At 39.2% G+C, this 23,829-nt stretch overlaps 1 protein-coding gene across 4 annotated transcripts in view; it reads right to left on the bottom strand.

Moving 5' to 3' along the window:
• MRTFB (myocardin related transcription factor B) overlaps window positions 1-23,829 on the bottom strand; it is a 184,610-nt gene that overhangs the window by 88,326 nt on the left and 72,455 nt on the right. For 2 of the 4 annotated variants that reach the window (XM_044233088.1, XM_044233091.1), the window contains one exon: window positions 23,767-23,829. The exons of the other annotated variants lie outside the window; for them this stretch is intronic. In XM_044233088.1, the coding sequence (XP_044089023.1) occupies window positions 23,767-23,829 (63 nt within the window). The remainder of the gene's footprint in view (window positions 1-23,766) is intronic. 4 annotated transcript variants of the gene reach the window in all.

The raw sequence follows: 23,829 nt of genomic DNA, 5'->3' as shown, positions 1-23,829 counted from the left end.
CCATAAAATAAACAAATACACACAGCACTTGATCTCAATGTAGTTGTACTAGAAATTATTAATAAAATTAAAAAAAAAAAAACTAAAAAGGCCTTGTATACCTGGAAACTAAAAACATCTCCGAATAACTAGTAGAGAGGAGGAAAAACAGAAACTGAAATGAAGGGACTTCTCACCAGAATCTATGGCTTTTGTTCAAAGCAGTAATCAGAGAAATGTTTAAAAATATCAGTAAAAATAAAACAAACAAACAAACAAAGCGATGTGCCTCAGAGGAAAAAAAAGATTTAAAAAACAAAGAACAGAGCCACCATGACCCACGATGATATCACAAGATATCTCATGAGTGACTGGTGTTCCAGAAGGAGGGCAGAGAAAGAATGAGGCAGAGAATGTACTTGCAAAGAAAATGCCTGAAAATCCCCTCAGTTTGATGAAATACATAAATTTACAGATTCAAGAAACATGGCAAACTGCCAGTAACACACAAACACACAGCGCCATCACCAGCCTCCAGACATACAAACGATAGCAATTAGAGAACATAAGTAGAGGACACCCCATCAGTAAGAGCGACAGAGAAGATAAATGCTCAGGAGTAAACTAAAGAGATGTGTAAAACTCCTGGAAAACCCCAAAGTCGGCTTGAACAAATAGATAGTCCTCGTTCCTGGAGAGGATAATATGATATCATAAAAATGCCATTTTTCTGTGAGTTACTTCACACATTTAATGCAATGTCAGTAAAAACACCAACGCACTTTTTAATGGGGTTAGACAAGCTCATCTGGAAAAAAATGAAAACACCCAAGGCACACAGAGAAAACCCAGAGGGAAAAAAGTACTATGTAGAGGAGGGAGAAGGACCCTTATTAGATTAAGATAAACTCAAACAGATCAGGGATAAAACTTAAAAAAAAAAAAAAAACAATCAAACCATCTGAGTACTCAAAGTAAATATTGATGGATGCTTCTATAACTGGGATATAGGGAAAAGCTTTCTAACTGTGACCCCAAATCCAAAAGCAATAAAAGGAGAGACTGGTAAATATCAGCCACACTAAAACAAAACAAAACAGACACATTACAGAGGAAGGGCTGATCTCTCCAACATAAAAATTATTTTAAAATCGGACTGAGAAATGAGTAGGTAATTCACACTCTCTTCCAAAAATATTCTGAAACAGCCCTTACACGTATCAGAAAACGTTTGACCTGTCTACGGCCATACCACCCTGAACGCGCCTGATCTCGTCTGATCTCGGAAGCTAAGCAGGGTCGGGCCTGGTTAGTACTTGCATGGGAGAAAACGTTCGACCTTACTCATCGCTAGAGAAAGGCAATTGAAATTTCACCAGCATACGGCAAAAACACAACAACACGTTGTGTTGGTGAGGCTGAGGGGGAATGAGCATTCGTGTACGCTGCTGATCAGAACGCAAACTGGTGCAGCTTTCCGGGGAAGGAATTTGGCGACATGAAATAAACCTACAAATGCATTCACCTTTTGACCCAGCAATCTTCTATCTAGGAATGTACCTGAAAGATAAACCTCCAACACTATAAAATGGTACATGCCGAAGCTATTTACTGCAGCGCGATCTCTATCTCAGGATACTCTAAACAGCCTAAATCCCCATGCACAGGACCGGTTGACTAAACCATAGGGCATCCACACCATATAAACTGGGATGAAGCGGTCTTCAGAAAATAGTAAGTGAAAAAAGCAAACTCTAACATTATCAATGTCACCTCTTGTATAAGAAAGAAGGGAAAACAAGAAAATAGAGTCGCTTATCTGAGAGAAAAAAAGCAAAAAAGGAGAAACCAGAAACCAAGGAGACTGATTGCCTTCAGTGGGTGCGGAAATAGGACGGAAAGGTGCAGGCTGGGGATGGGTTAGGAGCGAGCGGTGGGTAGTGATGCTTCACTGAGGACATCTTTCTTTTTCTATAATTTGACTTTTAGTACCTTGTTAACATATTCCATTCTCAAAAATAAATCAACAAAATCAGCAAAGTTGGAAGAATACCTAAATTTGAATACAAACACAATAAATGAACCCAGCTGTATTTCAAATAAATAACACGGACACACTGAAGAGAAACCAGAACCAACCTTAGCAACTTCTGACTATCTACCTTTGGGCTAAAGACAAAACGAAGGTAAATAAAGATTCAACTCCTGTTAGCAAGTTTTTAAAATAGGTTTACTGATGCCATGAAGTTTACCCATTTCAAGTATAGCAGATTTATTTCTCACAGTGGCATGAGTTAGCAATTTTAAAAACTATGGGTATTCTAGAATTGAATACTATGTGTATTCTAGAAAATACACTGTGGATGGGAGGGAGGAGGATGAAAGCAGTTTTCTCCCTGTCAGATAAGGGGGTTTTAAATACGGAAAGGGGGAGGCTGCAGAGAAGCCTGTGGTGCTGGATAAAAGTGGAGATGTCAGTAAAGATGCCTGATTTTTTAACACATGCAGTAATGCAGGTAGACAAGAACAGATACAGATGGACGTGTGTTTGTGAACAAAAACATGTATTTCCTATTTCTGTCAACTGAGAAGATCTAGAAGCAATGACCAAACAGTAGTGGTAAGCACATCACACCCAGCTCCCAGGTCTTGGTTTATAAATACTCCACTAAAACCAACCAGACTTCCTAAGAGAAAGGGCTGATGGCAGGGCTAGGGCAGGAAGAAGTACAAGTTGAGTGTGGAACATACTGCTGTGTCAGAAAGCAAGTAAGTACTCGAACAGTGATGGGAACCTGTGAAAAAGAATGCAGAAGGCAGCCTGATGGAAACCCCAACTGGCCAAATCTAAGACAACTTGAGCATCAAAATAATAATAGTAACAGAATTACTATTAGCAAATAGTATTATTTACTAATAAATACCATAAGTATCCATGATCCCATGCTGATATAATACACAAATACAGAGGGTAGAAAGGAAAGCTTGTTTTTAGAGTAGAATGCCATCTAATAAATGTAAGGCATGATGGAGTTAGAAGTCACCAGCATGATGGTTGTAGGCAAGAATTACCAAGGGACACCAAAACTACTTAGGACAGGTGCAAGCTGGTTTGAAAGGAGCAGGATATTCACTTAATGGCAGAGTATTTCCTCACATTATACTTATTACTTACAAAATTAGAAACAGAGCAACAGTAACTTTACAGTGGAGGAACCCGGAAGGTACTACCTTAACCACATGCTGAAGTTAGCATCACCAATAAAGGGTCAACCTGACATCGTACACCTCTTCTGTGGTCTTCCTGCTGAAGGGGCATGGTCTCATTTCATCAGGAGGAACCAAGGGATGAACCCAAACTGATTGTCATTCCACAAATAACTGACCTATATACTTCCAAATAACCCATACTCCTCCACAATGTCTTAAAAGACAGAAGAAGAAGAAGAAAAAGAAAAAGAAGAAGAAGGAGAAACAGCAGCAAAAAAATAAGCCTACAGAACTGTTCCATTTAATGAAGCCTGAGCTACCTGACAACTAAATAAATCCCACTGGACCATGAAACAGGGAGAAGACATTTTTATTTCGTTTGCTATAAAGGATATTATTGGGACAACTGGCATAATTTGAATAAGGTCTGGGGTTAGTAAACAGCACTATATCAGTGTTAATTATAGGTTTAAATAATTATACCATCGTTATATAAGACAGTATCTTTATTTTTAGGAAACATACACCCAAGTGTTTGGAGGGAAAAGGGCAGTATGTCCACAACTCACTCTGAAATAGTTCTGGGAAAACCATTATGTATGGATATGGAAAGCGCAGGATAAAGCAAGTGTGATTAAGACATTATCACTTGGGGAATCTGGATAGAGGGTATTGGGGAATTCTTTGCACTATTTTTGCAACTTAGTTGCAAATAAATAAGTCAGAAATTATTTCAAAAGAAAGTTTTAGAAAACGAGTCAAAGTGTACATGTGAGATCTGTGCGTTTCAGTGTATGTAAAATATAACTCAACCTTCAAAAATTTTAATGACAAAGATTTTTCAAATAGGAGAAAGCTGGGAGTACTGACAAACCCTGCCAATAAATGCATCAATTGGTTTATTTTAGAAAAGCCACTGGAACTATGTTAAAGAATCGAGAAAGAGGTCTAAACTGTTTGACCCTGTAATTCAATAGCTAGGTCTTTATTCTAAAGAAATATTCTAGAATATACAGATAAACAAAATAATTTATGTGCAGTGCTCTCTATGCTAGCATTAACCATAGCAGCAGAGACATGATCCAACTGTTAATCAACAAGAGAGTGAATAAATTATGACAAGTATATAATGATATCTTGTACAACCACTGAAATAATGCCTTCAGAACTGGAAAACAATTATCGAGTACTTACAATGAGCCACATAAGTAAAAGTGATTTTTTTTTCCAAAGGAATATTTAATAACATGGAAAATAATTCACTATAAGATGAAAGGAGAAAAGGAGGCCATATAAATGTACGTTCAATGTGGTCACCATTTTATCTTTTCAGAAATTATATGAATGGAAAAAAGATCAGGACAAAATACTGTGAATGATAGGACTCTTAGCCTACTTACACGCTCTGCATTTTATCTTTCTGAACTTTAAAAATTGTCTAAAATGAGCATGTTTTAGGGGCGCCTGGGTGGATCAGTGGGTTAAGACTCTGCCTTTGGTTCAGGTCATGATCTCAGGGTCCTGGGATCAAGTCCCACTTTGGGTTCCCTGCTCAGCAGGGAGCCTGCTTCTCCCTCTCTCTGCGCCTGCTTCTCTGCCTACTTGTGATCTCTATGTCAAATAAATAAATAAAATCTTTTTTAAAAATGAGCATATTTTACATTTATGATGAAAAAATACTAAACCTTAGTAAAATATTTTCTATGGTAAAATATGGTAAAATGCACAATCCAAAGTGTCTCATCAGAGTAACAGTCTATATGTAATTCATTTAAACAAATTTTAAGTATTATAATTCTAGATTAGCAAATATGTATCTCTATAAAAAGAGGCAAGGCAGCCATTGAGAAAGCACTTAACAATTTTTTTTTTTTTTAAAGATTTTATTTATTTATTTGAGAGAGAGAGACAGTGAGAGAGAGCATGAGCGAGGAGAAGGTCAGAGAGCGAAGCAGACTCCCCATGGAGCTGGGAGCCCGATGTGGGACTCGATCCCGGGACTCCAGGATCACGCCCTGAGCCAAAGGCAGTCGTCCAACCAACTGCGCCACCCAGGCGTCCCAAGCACTTAACAATTTTAAGGCATTTTTATGAATTTCAAATTGAGAAGAAATGAGTAATTTATTTCATCAGAACGGTCAGCAAATCATGATATTCTGACATTTTGCAAAATAGGTATTTCCTTATCTTATGATTCTGATATTGTTCTAGGAAATGACTCTCACATATTACACACTATTGTCATTCTTTGTATTATTTGGCAAAGAAGTTATGCCTGACATTTCTTTTACAACATGAAGAGAGAAGCCATTTGAAAAGAATTAACAAAATCAAAAAAACAAAAAAACTTTTCAGTTAACAAACATTCCACCTAGTTTCAATGTCTGAGGGACAGGCAGATGACATAATATACTACCAACCTCAAAGCCACGTTCTGGTAAAGCAGTCTAATAATGCTAATTAGAGAAAATCATTTTAATGGAGTCCATGGTATATGAGTAATTTCAAAATTTCAAACTATAAAATTAATTTACAAGGGACTTTCACCATCTCACAAACTAGAATTGTTTCATTTACCATTATACACATAATTCCACGAGCCACTCAAATACAAGGGAGAGCATTTTAGCTATAATATATAAATGAGACTTAATTTCATTTGAATTCCTTTATTTCTATAAACTACAACCAATTCAATAACAGTTACTATAGATATTTTACTGAGCACTAATTGTATATGAGACACTCAGCTAAAAATGCTGTTTCGTTTCCTTTACTCAACTACCCTGACAGGTATGAACAGTTAACCTGCTTTCATCCCGCTTTACAAATGAAGAAACCAATACACTTGTAAAGTAACTGCCTAAGATTCTTTTTTTTTTTTCCTTAAGATTTTACTTATTTATTTGACACAGAGAGAGAGAGAGAGAGAGCACGAGTGGGGTGAGGGGCAGAGGGAGAAGGAGATTTCCTGCTCCGAGGACACAGGGCTCGACCCCAGGACTCTGGGATCATGAGCTGAGCTGAAGGCAGACTGAGTCACCCCACTGGCTGAGATTCTTAAACTCAGACGCTCTGTCCAAAGAGCCCAAAGTCCATTCCCTTAGCCAGGATACATCTTACATCAAGTAAGAAATACTTGAAAATAAAACAAGACGAAATCAGAGAGGGAGGAGACAAACCGTAAGAGACTCTTAATCACAGGAAGCAGACTGAGGGTTGCCGGGGGAAGGGGGGTTGGAGGATGGGGTCACTGGGTGATGCACATTAGGGAGGACACATGTTGTAATAAGCACTGGGTATTATATAAAACTGATGAATCAATGAACTCCACCTCTGAAATCAATATATTACATGTTAATTAACTGGATTTAAATTTTAAAAAAAGAGAAAAAAGAAAATGTTCCCTAGCTCTTCCTCCATTTTGCATTTAATAAACTGACATGCTTGTTACACACACACACACACACACACACACACACAGAGTACTTGAACAGATGGAATTAAAATGTATTTCAACAGTTACAAAGGTGGCAGTGTATTATATACAAAGATTTTAGTCTAGCAAAATAACTAACAACAATTCAAGTGTCCAAGAGTAAGGATATGGGTAAACTATAACTAATCTACTCACTTGAGCCAATATGCAATAAGTTGTTGCTTATAAAGCACAAAAATAAAAAAAAAACTATAAAAAATATATTAAATTGAAAAAGATAAAACAATAAAACCCAGGAAACAAATTTTAATCGACATTTTAAAACCAAAACAGACAAAAGATCAAAGAGCTACTACAGAATTTTACTGTGATTATCGGAGAAGTGGGTGTATGTAGTAACCTTTTTGTCTCTCCTTTTCTTCTTTCTCCTAAATTTGCTGTAAGTATATGCTACTGCCATTTTTAGAAGAGTCAAACTCCTTTTAAAAGAGCTAATAAGCTAAGTATCTAAACAGCATAAAAAGACCAAAGAAAATGCAAAACCAAGCATGAGAAGTGCAAACACTGGCTTATAATGAAAGCACATCTCATAAAAACTGATATTAGTATTTATTTACATATCATCACAATGGTTTCTTTTCCAGACTATTGTGTTTTTTTGTAGCTTCTATTTTTTCCCCTAAATATTAATTTTGGAAACGTGAAGATTTTTAAGCCTCCAAGAATGTTACTAACATGTTAACTTACAAGGAGTTAGGAAGTTTCAAAGAGGGGGGTGAGAATGTCTAGTAAGGGAGAAAGAAACAGGAAAAGAAATAGGAAGTAGTAAGGCAAACATACCTCAAGCGTTGTCAAGGAGAAACATTTTCTCAGTCATAACATTAGAGACTATACCCAGAAAACAAATATGAATAAGGGAAATTTAAAAAGAAAACGAGAAGTGGGATATTAGATATTCAAACTGTATAAAGAATCTACATATACACATTTTCATAAATGATACTTCATAAGGAAGGACAGAAGGCCTTGGGAACTAACATGACAAAGTACATCTCCATTGTTTTTATGAATATTACATACAATTTCAAATGAACCAAAAAAAAAAAAAAGGCTGGGAAACCAAAATATTCTAGAAATAGTCTTAAAATAACAGGGCAAATTCCTGGACACAGAGATGTGTAAAGCACAAAACGGCATATACCTAATTAAATGCAGCTTACAACAATATTAGCATCACCAACAGTCATCGATTCCTTCAAAGGGACATTTATTACCACTTCAGGATGTTCCTAATAGCATGGAACTTCATGCACATTAGAGAGCCTAAATGGATGGATGGGCCCTCTCAGGCCTAAGCAGGGTCTTCTGATTTCCAGAGTCTGGTCCCAGTTCTCTCAATCGAGGGAGGGGGGAAAAAAAGGTGGTTTTCCTGAAGTATGTGTCAGCTCAGTGACAGTAATTTTCAGTCACAAATGGCAAGGCTGCTGGGAGGAGATGCTCACTTACAGTATATGCTAGGTCATACTTACGCACAGAGGCAAGTTAAAATAAAGAAAACAGTGTAATGTCAGTAGTATGGAAGCCCTATTTTTATCAGACAAGAAATATTTCCAAAAACATGGGTTTTTCTTGGATTTCCTTATATTTGGTTGCTCTGTTTCTATAGCAAATACAACACCAATAAACACTCATCAGTGACTGTGGAATGAGCTAAGCCACTGGGCTGTTCCTTGAGAGAAGAGGCTGTAGCTTACCCCTGTGCAGAGGAGCATCTGGCACAGAGTTCAACACTTAACAAAAACATGCTGCGCCAATAAACAATGATCACAAAACCAAGGCCAAAATGCATCCACCCACAATGATGGCAACATAACTGTCACCTTCTTTAAAGTACACATATGTACACATGTGCTTATGCAAGACTATCACATAACATACAGGCACAAATAAACTCACTCCAGAAAGTTCCTAGCAGTTCTGAGGAAAATAAGTCCTTATCTGAACTGATGCAGAATGAAATGTCTTTTAAAGGGGTTTTCACCTTATGCTTCACAGAAACATAGATCAGAATGGGAGAATTAAGAAAGGGTTATTCAAAGTCTACAAGAGCATCAGCAAAGTAGAGCAGAAAGTTATTTTTAGGTCATGAAGCCAGAGTATATAAATTAAAATTTAAAAAATAATTTCATTCATAGCACTGCCAAAAACAGATATATGCACAAGATTTTTTTATTTTTTAATTTTTTTGCGGGACACGGATCCCAGGACACTGGGACCATGACCCCAGCCAAGGGCAGATGCCCAACTGACTGAGCCACCCAGGTGTCCCAGATGTACACAGTTTCTACACTAAAAACTAGAAAGCACTGCTGAGAAATTAAGGAAGGCCAATACAAATGGAGGGATGTTATACTGATGGACTGAAGTTAAGAGGTTAGTTCACCCCAAATTAATCTACAGATTCAACACAGTCCTAATCATATTCCTGCTAGGTTTTTTTTTTTTTTTTTTAAAAACAAGCTGACTATAAAGTAGAAATGGAAATGGAAAGGACCTAGAATATCTGAGCATTCTTACAAAAGGAAAACAACGTTGGAAAACTTACCCAACCTGATTTAAGACTGCCTATAACTACAGTAATCAAGACAGTATAGTACCAGCATAAGAATTAAGAAACATATTAATGGGACAGAAGAGAGAGGCAGTCACAGCCCCACACTTAAATGGTCTTTGGATTTCAGACAAAAGTGCCAAAGCAATCCAGTAGACGGAAAGGGGGCTTTTTAACAAATGGTGTTGAAACAACCAGAAATCCATATGGAAAAAGATGAGCCTCAACCCCTACCTCACACCAGACATCAAAGTTAACTGGAAGCATATCACAGACATACATGTAACATCAACTACCGAAAAGCCATTAGAAGGTTTTTTCATAAAGGCGAGGACTTCCATGGCTTGGGGGTAGTCCAAGGTTTCTTGGGGGGAAGAAAGCAGTAATCATAAAAAAAAAAAATTGATACATTAGACTTCATAAAAAATAAAAACTTTTGCTCATCACAAGACACTTTAAGAAAATCAATAAGGAAGGCACAGACAAGGAGAACATTCACAAAATACATTTGGCAAGTATCAAGGGCACATAAAGAACGTCAATAATTTCACAATAAAAAGCCGGCTTATAATGAGGCAAAAGTGTCTCGGACAATACTATTTTAAGAAATTTTCAGAATCGGACCTGAGAGAGCCTGGTGGCATCTCAGAGCACAACTGGGCAGAAGGGCCAGCAACGGACTGGGGAGAAGAAATGCAAGGAAAAGCATAGACGGCGGGCGCTCACAGTAAGGTCGTTCGAAGTAAATACTGAACTCTGGTGACATATGATATACACGTGTGCCGGGAAGCATGCACAGATGCTTATAATTTATTTTGAACGGTCAGAAACAAGCATGGGGACAGGTTAATGGTAGAACTGAGGTGGGACGAGGAACAGATCAGAAGTCATTGATTTCCCCGTGGTTTCCCAGGTAACCTTTTTTTACTATTTATTGTTTTATTTTTAGTTTTTAACTTTTAAGTTTAATATACATGCAAACAAGGCAAATGTCACAAGTGGACGATCTGCTGCTGAATGTTTACAAACTGGAAGCACTCAGGCAACTGGCATTAGGAAATCAAACATTTCCCGTACCTGGAGAGCCCTCCCTTTGCACTACCCTTCCAATCACTTCTCTCCTGACAGTGGTAACTGCTGCCTGGATTTCTCAAACCAGAGCATGGTTTTACCTGTTTTTGAACTTCATAAACGGAATCAAATCATGCATACTCTTTTGTGACTAGCTGTCTTTACTCTGTGTTATTTTTGTGAAAGTCACACGGATTCTCACATGTTGCTGTGCTGTACTGATTCCCATTGCTATATGCCACTGGGTGATAGGTGACAATTTACGGGCCATTCTTCTGGAGATGGGCATTGGGCGGCCTCTAGTCTTTCCCTACAGCAAACAGTGGATGAATGGGTAAAGAAGATGTGGTCCTTATACACGGTGGAGTATAACACAGCCATCGGAAAGGATGAATACCTACCATTTACATCGACATAGATGGAACTGGAGAGGGACTATGCTGAGTGAAATAAGTCAATCAGAGAAACACAATTATTGTATGGTTTCACTCATATGTGGAACATAAGGAATAGTGCAGAGGACCATAGGGGAGGGACAGAAAACTGAATGGGAAGAAATCAGAGAGGGAGACAAACCGTATGAGGGTCTTGACTCCGGGTAACAAGCTGACGGTTGCAGAAAGGGAGGTGGGTGGGGGACTGGGGGACTGGGTGATGGCATTCAGGGGGGATGCGATATTATGAGCACAGGGTGTTATACTCAACTGTGAGTCACTGAACATTATATCATAAACTAATGATGAACTATAACTTGGCTAACTGAATTTAAATAAAAACAAACAAACAAAAAACCTAATAGTGCTAGCGGCATTCCAGTAGACTGAACCTCATGAAATCGCTCATCGTGCTTACAAAAAAATGGCAATTTCATATCACTCAAGTTACGACATCATCTTCCGATGAACACCTGTATGTATTTCTGCTGAACAGAATCTAGGAGTGGACTCGCTGATACTTAGAATTATGCAGAAGTTTTTGAAAATGGTTACATTCATTTACATTTCCACCAACTGTTCCATACACCATGCTCCTTGATTTACCTGGTGTTTTTCCATTTTTGCTGTTCTAGTTGGCGCGTGGTAATACCTCGCTGAGGTTTGCATTTGCGCTGCTCCGATGACTAATGAACACATATCCATGACCATATATGTGGGCACCATTTTGATTTCCTCTTTTGTGAAGTTTGTGTCAAGGCTTTTGTCTGGTTCATTCTATTGGCTTGTAGGAGTCCCTTATATGTTCTGGAGAAGAATCTTCAGTTAAATATATGGATTAAGAATTATCTCTTCCCATTCTATGGGCTGCCTTTTCTCTCTCAATGGTGTTTTTTGGTGCACTAGAGTTATTAATTCAAACATAATGCAACCAGTCAAGTTTTTCCCTTTTGACTCATGCTATCTGTGCTCTGTTTAGAAATTTTTGTTAACTCCAAGGTTATGGAGATGTTTTCCCCTAAAAGCTTTACTGTTTAACCTTTCATAGTTGGACTTTGTGTGTGTGTGTGTGTGTGTGTATCATGTAAATTTCTTTCCAGTGGATATTTAACTCAGAACCATTTATTAAAAAAGACCATCCTTTCCCACTGTACGTACGTGTTACCTTTGTAGTGAGTTAAGTGATAAACACTATCTCTGATTTCTCTTCTGTTCCACTGGTCAGACTGTTTATCTGTCTAGGCTACTATAGTGTTACAGCAGATCTTGATATTTGGACATGTAAATCCTCTGGTTTTGTTCATCTTCTTCAAGGTTGCATGGTTCTTTTGGGTAGACATGATGATTTTTTTTTCTTTAAAAGTTCTAGCTCTGTCTACTGAAAAGGCCTAGAAGCAATGACACCCAAGTAACAATGAATGTGCTTAGCTCTCAGATCTTGGTTTCTAAAAACTATTCCTCAGTGATTGGAACCAGGGATCCTTAGAGAAAGGGCTAATTTCAGGACTAATTTCATGGGGCCATGAAAGCTTAAGAAGATCCTGATACATCCTTTGCCAGAAAGAAGGTATGTGCTCAAAAACTGAGGATGGGTCAAAGGAACACAAAAATCACCTTGAACAGGCTCTCATGGGCCAAATTTGGGACCACTTGTATCACAAATGATGATGGAAATGGATAGTACCTTTCCAATTATAAAAAACAATCTAGTGATACTTCCCTTAGAAAAGAAGGTTCTTTTCAGAAGAATGTCAGCTACTAGAGAAAAAATGTCAGAATTAGAAAACCATCAATTTCAAGTACCTATTTGATAACTTATTTAAACAAAAACCATCATTAAAACCATGGCTGAAAGATGCTTGGGACACAGAACTATCCTACACACTACTTTGTAATTAATTATACTGTAACTGATTATTATTTACAAAGAGGAAAGCAGACATTTATATAGGAGAAATGGGAGGTGAACATTACTTTACCCAAGTAATCAACCTGAATATCACCAGTAATGGAACCAACGTCACGTACCTCCTGATGTAATTCACGCATGTCAACCTACGTAATATTCCCACTGAAACATTTAACCTGAGTTAATCGCAAGGACCTAAACAGACATCCAAACTGAGGGTCATTTTGCAAAATAACTGGCCCGGACTTCTAAAAAATGCCAAGTAGTGGGGCACCTGGTGGCTCAGTGGGTTAAGCCTCTGCCTTCGGCTCAGGTCATGATCTCAGGATCCTGGGATTGAGCCCTGTATCGGGCTCTCTGCTCAGCTCCCTGCTTCCTCCTCTCTCTCTGCCTGCCTCTCTGCCTAGTTGTGATCTCTGTCTGTCAATTAAATAAATAAAAAATCTTTTTAAAAAATGCCAAGTAGTGTAAGATTAAAAAACAAACTAAAAAAGTGGTTGTGAATGCAAAATGGTACAGCCACTTTGAAAATTAGCTTGGTGGCTTTCTGTAGAAGTTAACATACTCTCACCATGCGATCCAGCAATCGTGCTCCTTGGCATTTCCCAGAGGAATCAGAAACCTGTGCTCACACAAAAACCTGCATGCAAATATTTATAGCATCTTTCTGCATAAATCACCAAACTTGGAATCAATAGAAATATCCTTCTATAAAACAAACTGTGGTCCACCCAGACAATGCAATATTATTCAGCACTACAAAGAAATGAGCTCTCAAGCCATGAAGAGACATGGAGGAAACTTAAATACGTATTTTTAAAAGAAGCTAGTCTGTGGGGCACCTGGGTGGCTCAGTGGGTTAAGCCGCTGCCTTCGGCTCAGGTCATGATCCCAGGGTCCTGGGATCGAGTCCCGCATCGGGCTCTCTGCTGAGCGGAGAGCCTGCTTTCCTCTCTCTCTCTCTCTCTCTCTCTCTCTGCCTACTTGTGATCTCTGTCTGTCAAATAAATAAATAAATAATCTTTTAAAAAAAATAAAAGAAGCTAGTCTGAAAAGGCTACCTATTGGATGATTCCAATTATATAGCATTTTGGAAAAGGCAGAACTAAAAAGATGAAAGGCTGCTAGGCTGGGGGCTGGGGCGGGGATCGAAGAAATGAACAGAGTGCAGGGGGTATTGAGGACTGTCAAAATATGGGGAACACATGGCATTATACGTTTGTCCAAACCCACAGAATGTACATCACCCAGAAAGAGCCATAAGGTCAACTACGGACACCGGGTGATTATGAGGTGTCTATGTGGGTTCATCCTTGGTAAAGTAAAATATGGGCCATTCTGGTGAGTGATGCGGATCATGGGGGGGGCTGTGCATGTGTGAGGGCAGGGGGCATATGATAAATCCCTGTGCCTTCCTCTCAGTTCTGTTGTAAACCTAAAACTGCTCTGAAAAAACACATATCGTTTAAAAAAAAAAAAAGAAATGTAAAAAAAAAAGAAGAAGAAGAAGAAAGAAAAAAGCAAGTCTTTAAAAAAGGTAGAGAAACTGTTCCAGATTAGGGGACATTAGGGGACAACTAAATGCAGTTAATGCCACATGATAAGATCCTGGTTGAAAAAAACCAACAAAGGATATCATTGGGAGAAGTGGGGAAATACGAATATGGGGCAGGTATTAAATATATGCTAGTATCAATGTTAAGATTTTCAGAGTCATAACTCTCATGGTATACAGGAGCCTACAGTGTTAGAAGACGCATGCTGACAGGTTCAGGCGTGCCTGCAACTTACCCATAAATCACTCTTCACTAAAACGTTAATAAACTGGTCTAAGTTCAGGAGTTAAAAAGAACAGGTAAAAACATTATTACCCTACTATAGGAAATCAGAAAAATAGCCCTTTATATTATATTTATATATTTTTTTTCATAGGGGGAAAAACGATATATAGACTACATTAAAGGAGATTTTTATTTTAATGTTTAAATATCAAATACTTTAATATGAAACAAATTGCCATTAACAGGACGATCCATTATTAGGATCTCAATTTTACTCACTAACCTGAAAATGTGTTTGTTTAAAAGGTTAAAAAGAACAAAATGACTGTTTGGACATCTTCCATTAGAGGAATTTTTCAAATGTCTTCATTTAGCTGAGTACCTTTGGAAGTACAAGGCTAGAATAAAGAGACACACAGAACTGCCTAAGCTCTCTGGTCCGAACGACCAAGGTGCCTGGTAGTAGGGTCGCCCTCCGAGCATGGAAGCGCCTGAGAAGAGTGTAAAGTGAAGTACAACACGAGAAGAGGGTGGGGACCGTGCTTCATCTGCACGCATCGTGCATGTGGGGAAAACGTACCCACGGGGGCAATCCTGGCAGATGCGACAGGCAGAATGTCATCAACATCAACAGGCCTTGAAATTTTAAAGTAAAACTATTCTCTGCCCAAGCAAGATCTTAACATTTTAGCTTTCTATGCGATTGTATTTATACCTTTTGTACCTATTTCCTGTGTATAAAACTTAAAATAGTCTGCCTTCAAAATACCTTTAACTCTTTCTTCCAAATAAAATTTATCTGCCCTACTCTAACACCTTTATATCCTTATATAACCTTAGTTCCCTTTATAACCTTAGAGGTGGTGTTAAAAGCAACCATATCTTTAAAACTTTGTTCCTTTTTCACTTCTTGTCCCTGCATTATTTAATCTCTGTTCAGTTTATATGCCTATAAAATGAAAACACTTCCAATCCATCTCACAAGGGAAAATGACTTTACCCATTCAGGGAATAAGCCCTCTCTCCACAGGCACAAGTTTGTACTTTCGCTTAGCTATTTGCCAATTTGGGCTCCAGGCCTACTGTATAGGCAAGGGGAAAGAATGTAGTATTATGCAGAAACACATGGAAAAACCTAACACAGGGCCTCATTTGCAGGTGGATTTTGAAAAAAATGTGTGTTGGTTGGTTACTTCGCAGAAAGAAGCAAGCAATGAAGTGTTTTTGTGAGAAGACACAAAGTAAGACAGTCAGAATACAAGTGTTAGGTATATGACCTATATGATTATATTCCTAAAAAAAAAAAAAAGTAAAGGCAGGGAAGAGCACCTTATAAAAAGTATTTGGCTTACAAATAAAAATTCTCTTAGAAGGCTTTGCATTAGTATATTTGGACCACTTCACACATTAATGCAAGTTTGTTTTTCAAACATTTGGGCTAATCAAATGGAACCGTATATCTGAAACTAGACAGAAAAACAAATACATTCTAAAGTCCACAGTTTGAGTATATATCGATGATTCTAATTTCCAAAAATACAATTAATCTTTTTACTTTTCATTTGGTTTCCCTCTGTCGTTGTCAACACGTCACCTGGATGGAACAAGACTAAGAACCAATCTGACAGCCATCTGACGGACCTGAACACCTGCTCCGGGCTCTGTCCTTCTGGGGCTCTGGGGCCAGTTCTGACACCGACGCCTCACTCACCCTGCCCGCTACTAGCGACTCCCATCTGTTCCTTGCATCCTAACCTGCTCTGTCTTCTCGGCAACAGTGAGACAGCCACAGGAGGGCACAGGTGGGCAGCCAGAGAGGCCATGTGAACCGAGGTGGGAGCTGTCAACCACTGGGCCCAGGGGTAATGCAGAAGCATAGACCATGGGACTCAGACGACAGAGACTTTGACTGAATTGTGTCTCTGTGATCCCCAGGTGATCTCAGTAACATTCTCCTTCATTTCTATTATACCACGCAAACCCTCAGTATAAATTCTCCTGTAAAACTCTGTCAACAAAGAATAAGAATCTGTTACATGTTGTGAATATTCAACCTGACATTTAGTGGCCTCTGAGCAGAACCCAAGAATTCCAAGTAGAATCTAATTCTCTGGAGAATCACCCCAATACCGTAATACAATCACAAGCTACCAACTTACTCTAGCATTTCCCATTATATATGTGGCATATTTTTTTCAAAAAGGTTTTTTTCCTTCCTTGATACGTACACACTGTATGTGTATTATGAAAAATGCACACTACAGGAAAGAAGGCAGGTGAGAGTACTATGTATGTACATAAAATGCCAAAATTAATTTGATGTAATTCTCTGCAGGGTGTTTTTTGGAGGACACAGTGGGGGCTGATGGGACAATGCAGAGAGGATGGTGAGTTGCATTCATGGCGAATCTGCAATTTAATTCTATGCTTTTTCACTTAATAGAACTAGATATTCTTGACAAGAAAATTCCCATTAATACACATGTGAGAAGAAAAATGTACTCTTTATATTTTCTAAATCGGCTAAAGGCTGACTCTTTTGCCAAACTGAATCCAATTCAAATACTGGGGCAAAGAGAAGTTTTCTGAATTTCAACATTTCTGTGAAGAGAAAATAATATATAATCATTTCTTTATTAATGAAGAATGGATTCTGCCGACATGTGAATTCTTCCCTCCCTGAGGTCCCGCACTGAAGCATGCGGACTTCCTGAACAGCGGACTGCCTCCACCCCTGGCTCCGAGAGATCCAGGAGGTCCTCACCTGACAAGCTTGCTCACCACCCTGCACCGACAGCAAAAGCTGGAAAGCTGGCTGACCTAAGTGTCCCCATAACTATCAGCCTCAGCCTTGAGCCCACAAGCCGGGAGTGGTCTGCTGTACCCAGCAAGGTCTCCGTGTTCGGTGTGGGATATGGGGGGGGGGGGTGGCCCAGACACAGAGCAGCGCCTCAGCAGTCCAGTCAGAAGGCAGAGGTGGAGGGCCCACGGGCCGTGTATTAAATCCCTAATTCCAGACTCTGGTCCGCAGCTATGATGGGAAAACAAGAACAGCACCCAGCCTCTCACCGGAGGAAACCAGACAGCTGGACGAAATGCGTGCAACAATGGCCTTCCCGCACTGGGACGCGGGCAGTGCGGCACTGGGACTCCTAGAGGAAAGGGAACAACTGAGATGAGCCTCTCAGCCGCTGACCGTGAGCTCGAGCCCCCAACAGTGCGAGGTAGGCCTGCGGCAGTATCATGCAGAAACACATGGAAAAACCTAAGCCGGAGATGAGAGCTAAGGGGAAGCAACGACAGCCAGGAGTTGCGGGGCGGATTGCGGAACGGCAGATTGCGGCCTCTACTGAGAACGAGTCCTGGAGAGCTGCACGGGGCACCCTGGAGTGTCTGCTCAGTCCTGAGTTATGTGTGCCCACAGCAGTTTCACAAGGCGGGGTAAGAAATGACCAGAGAACCAGCGGCTGAACACTTCCAAGGTGCACAGGAGGCTGGGAGATGTTCGAGCTGTGACTAGCTTGAGCAAAAAGATCTCCCCGGGGCACTGAGTGGGGCATTCGGCAGAGATTCCAAAGGGGGTCAAGGCCTAGTAAAGGCACCACCCCTGGAGGGAATGCTACCTTATATCCTTCCTAACAAAGCTTGAAGAAGGCCTTGGGAGTGATCCAAAAGTCCAACACTCGAACCAAAACAAAGACCCACGCTTTAAAGGAAGACAAGCAAAACAAAATCCAGCCACTCAGCAATGTAACACTCACGATGTTATATCCAATAAAAAGTTAGTAGACAACTTGCCAGGAGGGAGGAAAATGTCTTTGTAATAGGAGAAAAATCTGTCAATAAAAACAGATGCAAAAATAACAGAAAAAAAACATGAATTAATAGCCATAACTATGTACAAGTATTTAAAGGAAAACGTGAATACAGTGATGAGAGGAATAAACAATGCAAAAAAAATGGAACTTACAGAGATCAAAATAAACTAAGATGAACATTTTATTGGATACAATTAGCAGCATATTAGACCTTCATTAGAAAAGAAAGATAAGTGAACATTTGAAAGAAGTATAGCTAATAGGATGCTACAAAAATAAACAAAATACTAAAAACAGAATTAACAAAAAAAAAAAAAAAGGGGGAAGAAAAGAGGAGTAAGGAACAGACTGAACAAATACAACATGCCACAAAATGATTGACTTAAACTCAACTCTGGTAGATAGCCTCTACTGATCTCTGCCTTCTGGTATATATGGTTTTGTATAGTCCTCTCCCCTTGAGTAATCTGCTTCTCAACAGTAGAATAGGGCACTGTTGAGGAAATGTTGGGGAAAAAAAATTACTTTTGTCTTGCTGGCAGACCTCTCTTTTACTGGCTTTGACAAAGTAAGATGTCATGTTGGACAGGCCCACATGGCAAGAACAGGGGTGGCCTCCAGGTAGCAGCCAGCAAGGAAATGAGGCCCTTGGACCAACAACCCTCAAGGAACTGAATCTTGCCAACAACAATGTAGCAACGGTTACGGGCAGATCCTTCCTCAGCTGGACCTTCAGATGACATGGCCTTGGCTGAGTGCAGGCTCCTGAGAGACTGTGAGGCAGAGGTACCCAGCTAAGATTTGCCTAAATTCCTGACCCAAAGAAACGGCAAGATATAAATGTGTCTTGTATTAAGCTACTAAGGTATGAAGTAGTTTGTTACACAGCTACAGGTAACTAATATGCCAAATCAATCAACAATTACTTTAAATGGAAACTAGCGAAATATTGCGGTTGAAAGACAGAGACTTTTTTTAATCTAGTACTCTAGAACATGTAACAGATACTCAAAATACATGAAAGGAAAAAAAAATATCGAAAGGAGGAATAAATCCACAGTTTTAGTTGGGGTTTTCAACATACCTCTCTGAGCAACTGACAGAACAAGAAAAAAAATCAGGAAGAATATATGACTTGAACAACCTTATGAACCAAATGACCTAACTAACATTTATATACCATTCCACCCTCAAGGATATATGAAACATTCATGGTCATTTAAGAAAGGTATCCACTTTTATGAGAAAGTACATGTTACACAGAGTACACTATTACATAGTGTAATAGAACAAAAACAACAGCACTGTCTAGAACAGATTCTGAAACCCATAGCTTAGGACTAAGTTCTTGTACTTCTTTAAATTTCAATTTTTTCAATCCTAACTCGATCTGCTTGGTGTAAGTTTAAATTCTTTGATCTGGAAAATCCTCCAAATTATACTTGGGGGTCCCAACAAAATCTTCAGATTTTTGAAGGTGTGAACATTGTTTCCGTTGAGCGTTCTGAAAGCACTCAGCGAGCACACAGTCACGCAGCTACTCTAATTCTATACACAAATAAACCAGCACACGATGATGCAGCCAGAGATTTCACTAGTTTATCAGCAAGTTATTTAATCAAATTCCACTTTTTTGCAAGACGCAGAGACTATCTAATTGAAAATGACGGTGTGAGACAGAAACATCTATGTTAGAAAAATACATTAGAAAAGTAATACTTTCTCATACTGAGAGTATGTCTAGTAAAATATCACTTTGTTATTCTTGGCCCGAGAAAAACAGTAATAAGAGCATACAGACCTTTTTCATCATATTCATTTTATACACATCAATCAAGAGGCACGTAATTCTTTGGTACATTCAATAACTACTTGTGACCAATTACTAAGCACCTTATTATTTCACTTTTGTTTCCATTTTATTTTACCAAGGAGACCTCTAAAATACACTGAGTTTCTGATGGGTTACTACGATATGATAACATGAGTTTTATTTATCCTGACATTAAGAGGCTTGAGTGAAATCATATACCAATTCACTTATGTCCTACTTTAAAATTTGCTCAAAACGTATTGCAATCTGACACCAAAATCAGATATTGAATCATAGGAAAGTTCTGATTGTGTAGGAGCTCTTTTGTTTAATACTTAAAGCTTCATCGTTTCACCCAAAGGATTAACTCATTGAAAAGAAACATGCAAAGAAGGAAAGAAACCACACAATCACCGGACCCCCCCCCCCAACAAACCTGCTCCTTCAGATGCAGAATGCTGTTTGGCCCTAGAGTTTCATACATACACTCAGACACACCAGACTGGGACAACCATGGGCTGGTAGCATTTAAAGCCAACTATAAATCAAATAAATCCTAATTACCCATTTCCTTAGGTTGTTCAGGCTCTAAATCTTTTGGGTTCTACCCTTCTCATATTTTTTTTTTGCACTATAATGTTTTTATAAAGAACCTTATAATAATATACAATAGACTATTTTAAGAGAATTCAGATGAACTGAAAAACAACTTATAGATCTGCCCTCCCCCACTCAAGTGACCTTAAAGCATAATGTAAACACACAAGATTTCATAGAATATTATCCTACACCACTAGAACTGTTTGTTTTCACACATGCCAAAGGTCCTTGGGAAACAAGTCATTGTATACATGCGTATTTATTTTTGAAAAGGTCATTCTCAAATTTAATCAATTTCTTTATTAAATAATTAGGTTCAAACTGAAAACATTTTAATTGCGAGATGTGATTATGACACAGATTTCCTGGAATCAAAATGAAAAAGAGAAAGAATTTAAAAGTCAACTCAGAGCAAGAAATCTCTTTAAACATAGCAAATAACTGTTTTACTACTTCAAAATACCAGAAGTCCTCTGCATAATACTTATCATATACATCAAATGCCTTAAAAGTGTCTAAGCAGCCATATCTACTATCTTAATCTCTTCAGAACAAGTACATAAGGAGAAAAATCGATAAATCAGTCCTTGATGACAGAAGGTTTGTTTAGGAGTTGACCAAATGGAATGGCCCTGCTGGAATTCCTTCAAGCAGCCTGTGAAAATGTCAGAACAGAGTCTGTTTTGGAGGTCATAGTCCCTAGAGAGCTCTGAGTTTTGGCCTGTTTGTCTTTTCACATGCTTTAATATTTGAAAATCATTCCTTGTAGACACTGACTGATGCCCAGGGAATGCTAGGATTGTGGGAACTGGCAGTACCAACGAGAGAGACAAACTTCATGGGAAATCTGTGCCTACTACATTGACCCCTTGGCGCTCATCAGATAAGCTGCTCTTCAAATGTTATGAAGGTACATGGAGAGACATTAAGAAAGTGCACGTCATTTGACATCTTTAAAGAGAAATACTTGTGGAAAATGGGGGCAGAGATGACTGGGCCTACTGAAAGAAGCACTCAGTTATAAAACATCGTGGTGGAGTCCTGAAAAACCGTATTCACTTGGTATGAACTCGAAGACAGCATGGGGGTCGAAAATTCATGAATAATTTTTGACTTCCCCAAAACTTAAGAGCCTCTGGTTGACTGGAAACCTTAGAGTTGATGTCAACAGTTAGTTCACACATACTTGGTGAGTTTCATATATTACATGCTGTAGTCTCACAGTAAAGCCAGAAGAAAAAAAAAAAAGTTATTAAGAAAATCATACAGAAGAGAAAGTGACATTTTCGGGACCATAGTGTATTTGTCAAAAACAATCTGCACACACGCGACCCATGCAGTTCAAACCCACGATGTTCACCCGTCAACCCGAACTGTGTTCTCAAGACATACATGACCGTAACGAACAGCTGCAACGTGCTAATTACCCACGTGGGCTAATTGCCCACGTTGTTCTACAGGCTTGACTTACACGAACGCATTGCATCCTTAATGCAACTCTGTGAAGCAGGGGCTAGTATGATCCCCATTTGGTAGGTGAGAAAAGTGAGGCAAGGGGAAAGGGAGTCATTTGTCTCAGTCGACAGCCAGGAACGGTGCAGCCAGGACCTGGACTCAGACACGGGACCTCCGGGGTGGGTGCTGTCACCACTGTGCGCACTGCCTCTTTCGCGGCGTTTTGACGTCAAGCAGGCAGTGCCGGGTACCTGGAACCGAGGACTTCCGAGGCACCAGGCACATGCTAATTAGCGTAAGAGCGCTCTTGCTGTAAGCCTCTCAGCGGCGTGTGAGGCACACATAACGTGACTGCTGTTTATGGATTAAAGACACGGGCTTTGTGTCTTTGTCCTGTCCAAGACAGCAGGCTCTATGCTTGACCCCACAGACCTCTTTTTCTCTTTTGTCGTCTTCTTCTTTTTTTTTCTTCCATAGACCTCCTCCTTTAAAATTAGGTCCTTTCTCTCTCAGTTATCTGCAAGAATCATCTCTAAATTCATTTTCTGTATATACTTGAAGGGATTACTTTCAAGGATCTATGCGCCCAACAATTTTAGGTGAATGCCCCACATTCTGACCTGCCAACATTGCAACAGAAGGCTTAGAAATCTAAGAATTATTCTAAGGTAGGAGACACAATGATCGCTCAATAAATATTGTCTAGTAATAAAACCATCCCGATTTCCACTCTTGAAATACGGATTTTTAAAACCATTTTGGAGAACTGGGTATTCAGATATGGCAAGCTTTCCCCTGATACACTATATGCCGGCACTTTGACCACGCAGCCCAGTCAACAGGCTTCCTCACCACTACGTCGGGATCGTGGCTTCTGTCAAAGAGAGTCTCCCATTTTGTAGCTAGGAATATCAAATCTGCAGAGATCACCGACAAATCCTAGTACTTGTTAGCTTTCTAACTAACCGACGAGAACCAAATGCAAGTTGTAAATCAGACTTTTTGCCTTTCTTGTTTTATCTCCATTAAACATAAAGATCATCTTTAAAAACCTGGGTTTTACAAAACAGACACCCAACTATTAGCATTTCCTTAACGAAAACAACAACATAAATGAACAGAAAAGAAAACGAATAACTTGGGCTTTAAAAAAAGCTAAAATACTATCCTTTAACTGACAGTCTGACGCTGTTACAAAAACGTTAACGCATACCTGCCAACCCTTAAATACCACGAATAGGGAGATACTGCATATCCTAAATTAGTTACAGTTTTGTTTTGTTGTTGTTGTTTTTAGGATAACACAATTGAGTCAATTTCTCTTTCTTTTTAAATATGGAGGGAAAGTCTGACTAATTGGGCGAGCTGGCATGTATGTTTAATAATACATCTGCAAGGAACGTAATAAACAGCGACATTATTAATTTGTGTCTGTGGAAAATTCCATCTGTTAAGTGAGATGGAAGTTATCTTCCATTCTATCTGGTTCTGCTGCCCGATGAACAGCACAAGGCAGAAGTGAGAATGAGATATAAGAACACAAGATGCAATGAGGAAGGGCAGCCAGAGAGAGACACATGGGCTGAAAGCTACCATACGGATATTACAATGGGCATACCGTGACACAGAGAGCTTCCGAGACTTACCCATGCTCACAGACTGAGTCAGCAGAGGAGACTGGAGTCCTGACTCCCAAAAGACTACACTTC

Source organism: Neovison vison, chromosome 14, assembly GCF_020171115.1.
Source record: "Neovison vison isolate M4711 chromosome 14, ASM_NN_V1, whole genome shotgun sequence".
Lineage (NCBI taxonomy): Eukaryota > Metazoa > Chordata > Mammalia > Carnivora > Mustelidae > Neogale > Neogale vison.
The sequence above is the reverse complement of the archived record's forward strand: the minus strand, read 5'-3'. Positions and strand labels throughout refer to the sequence as shown.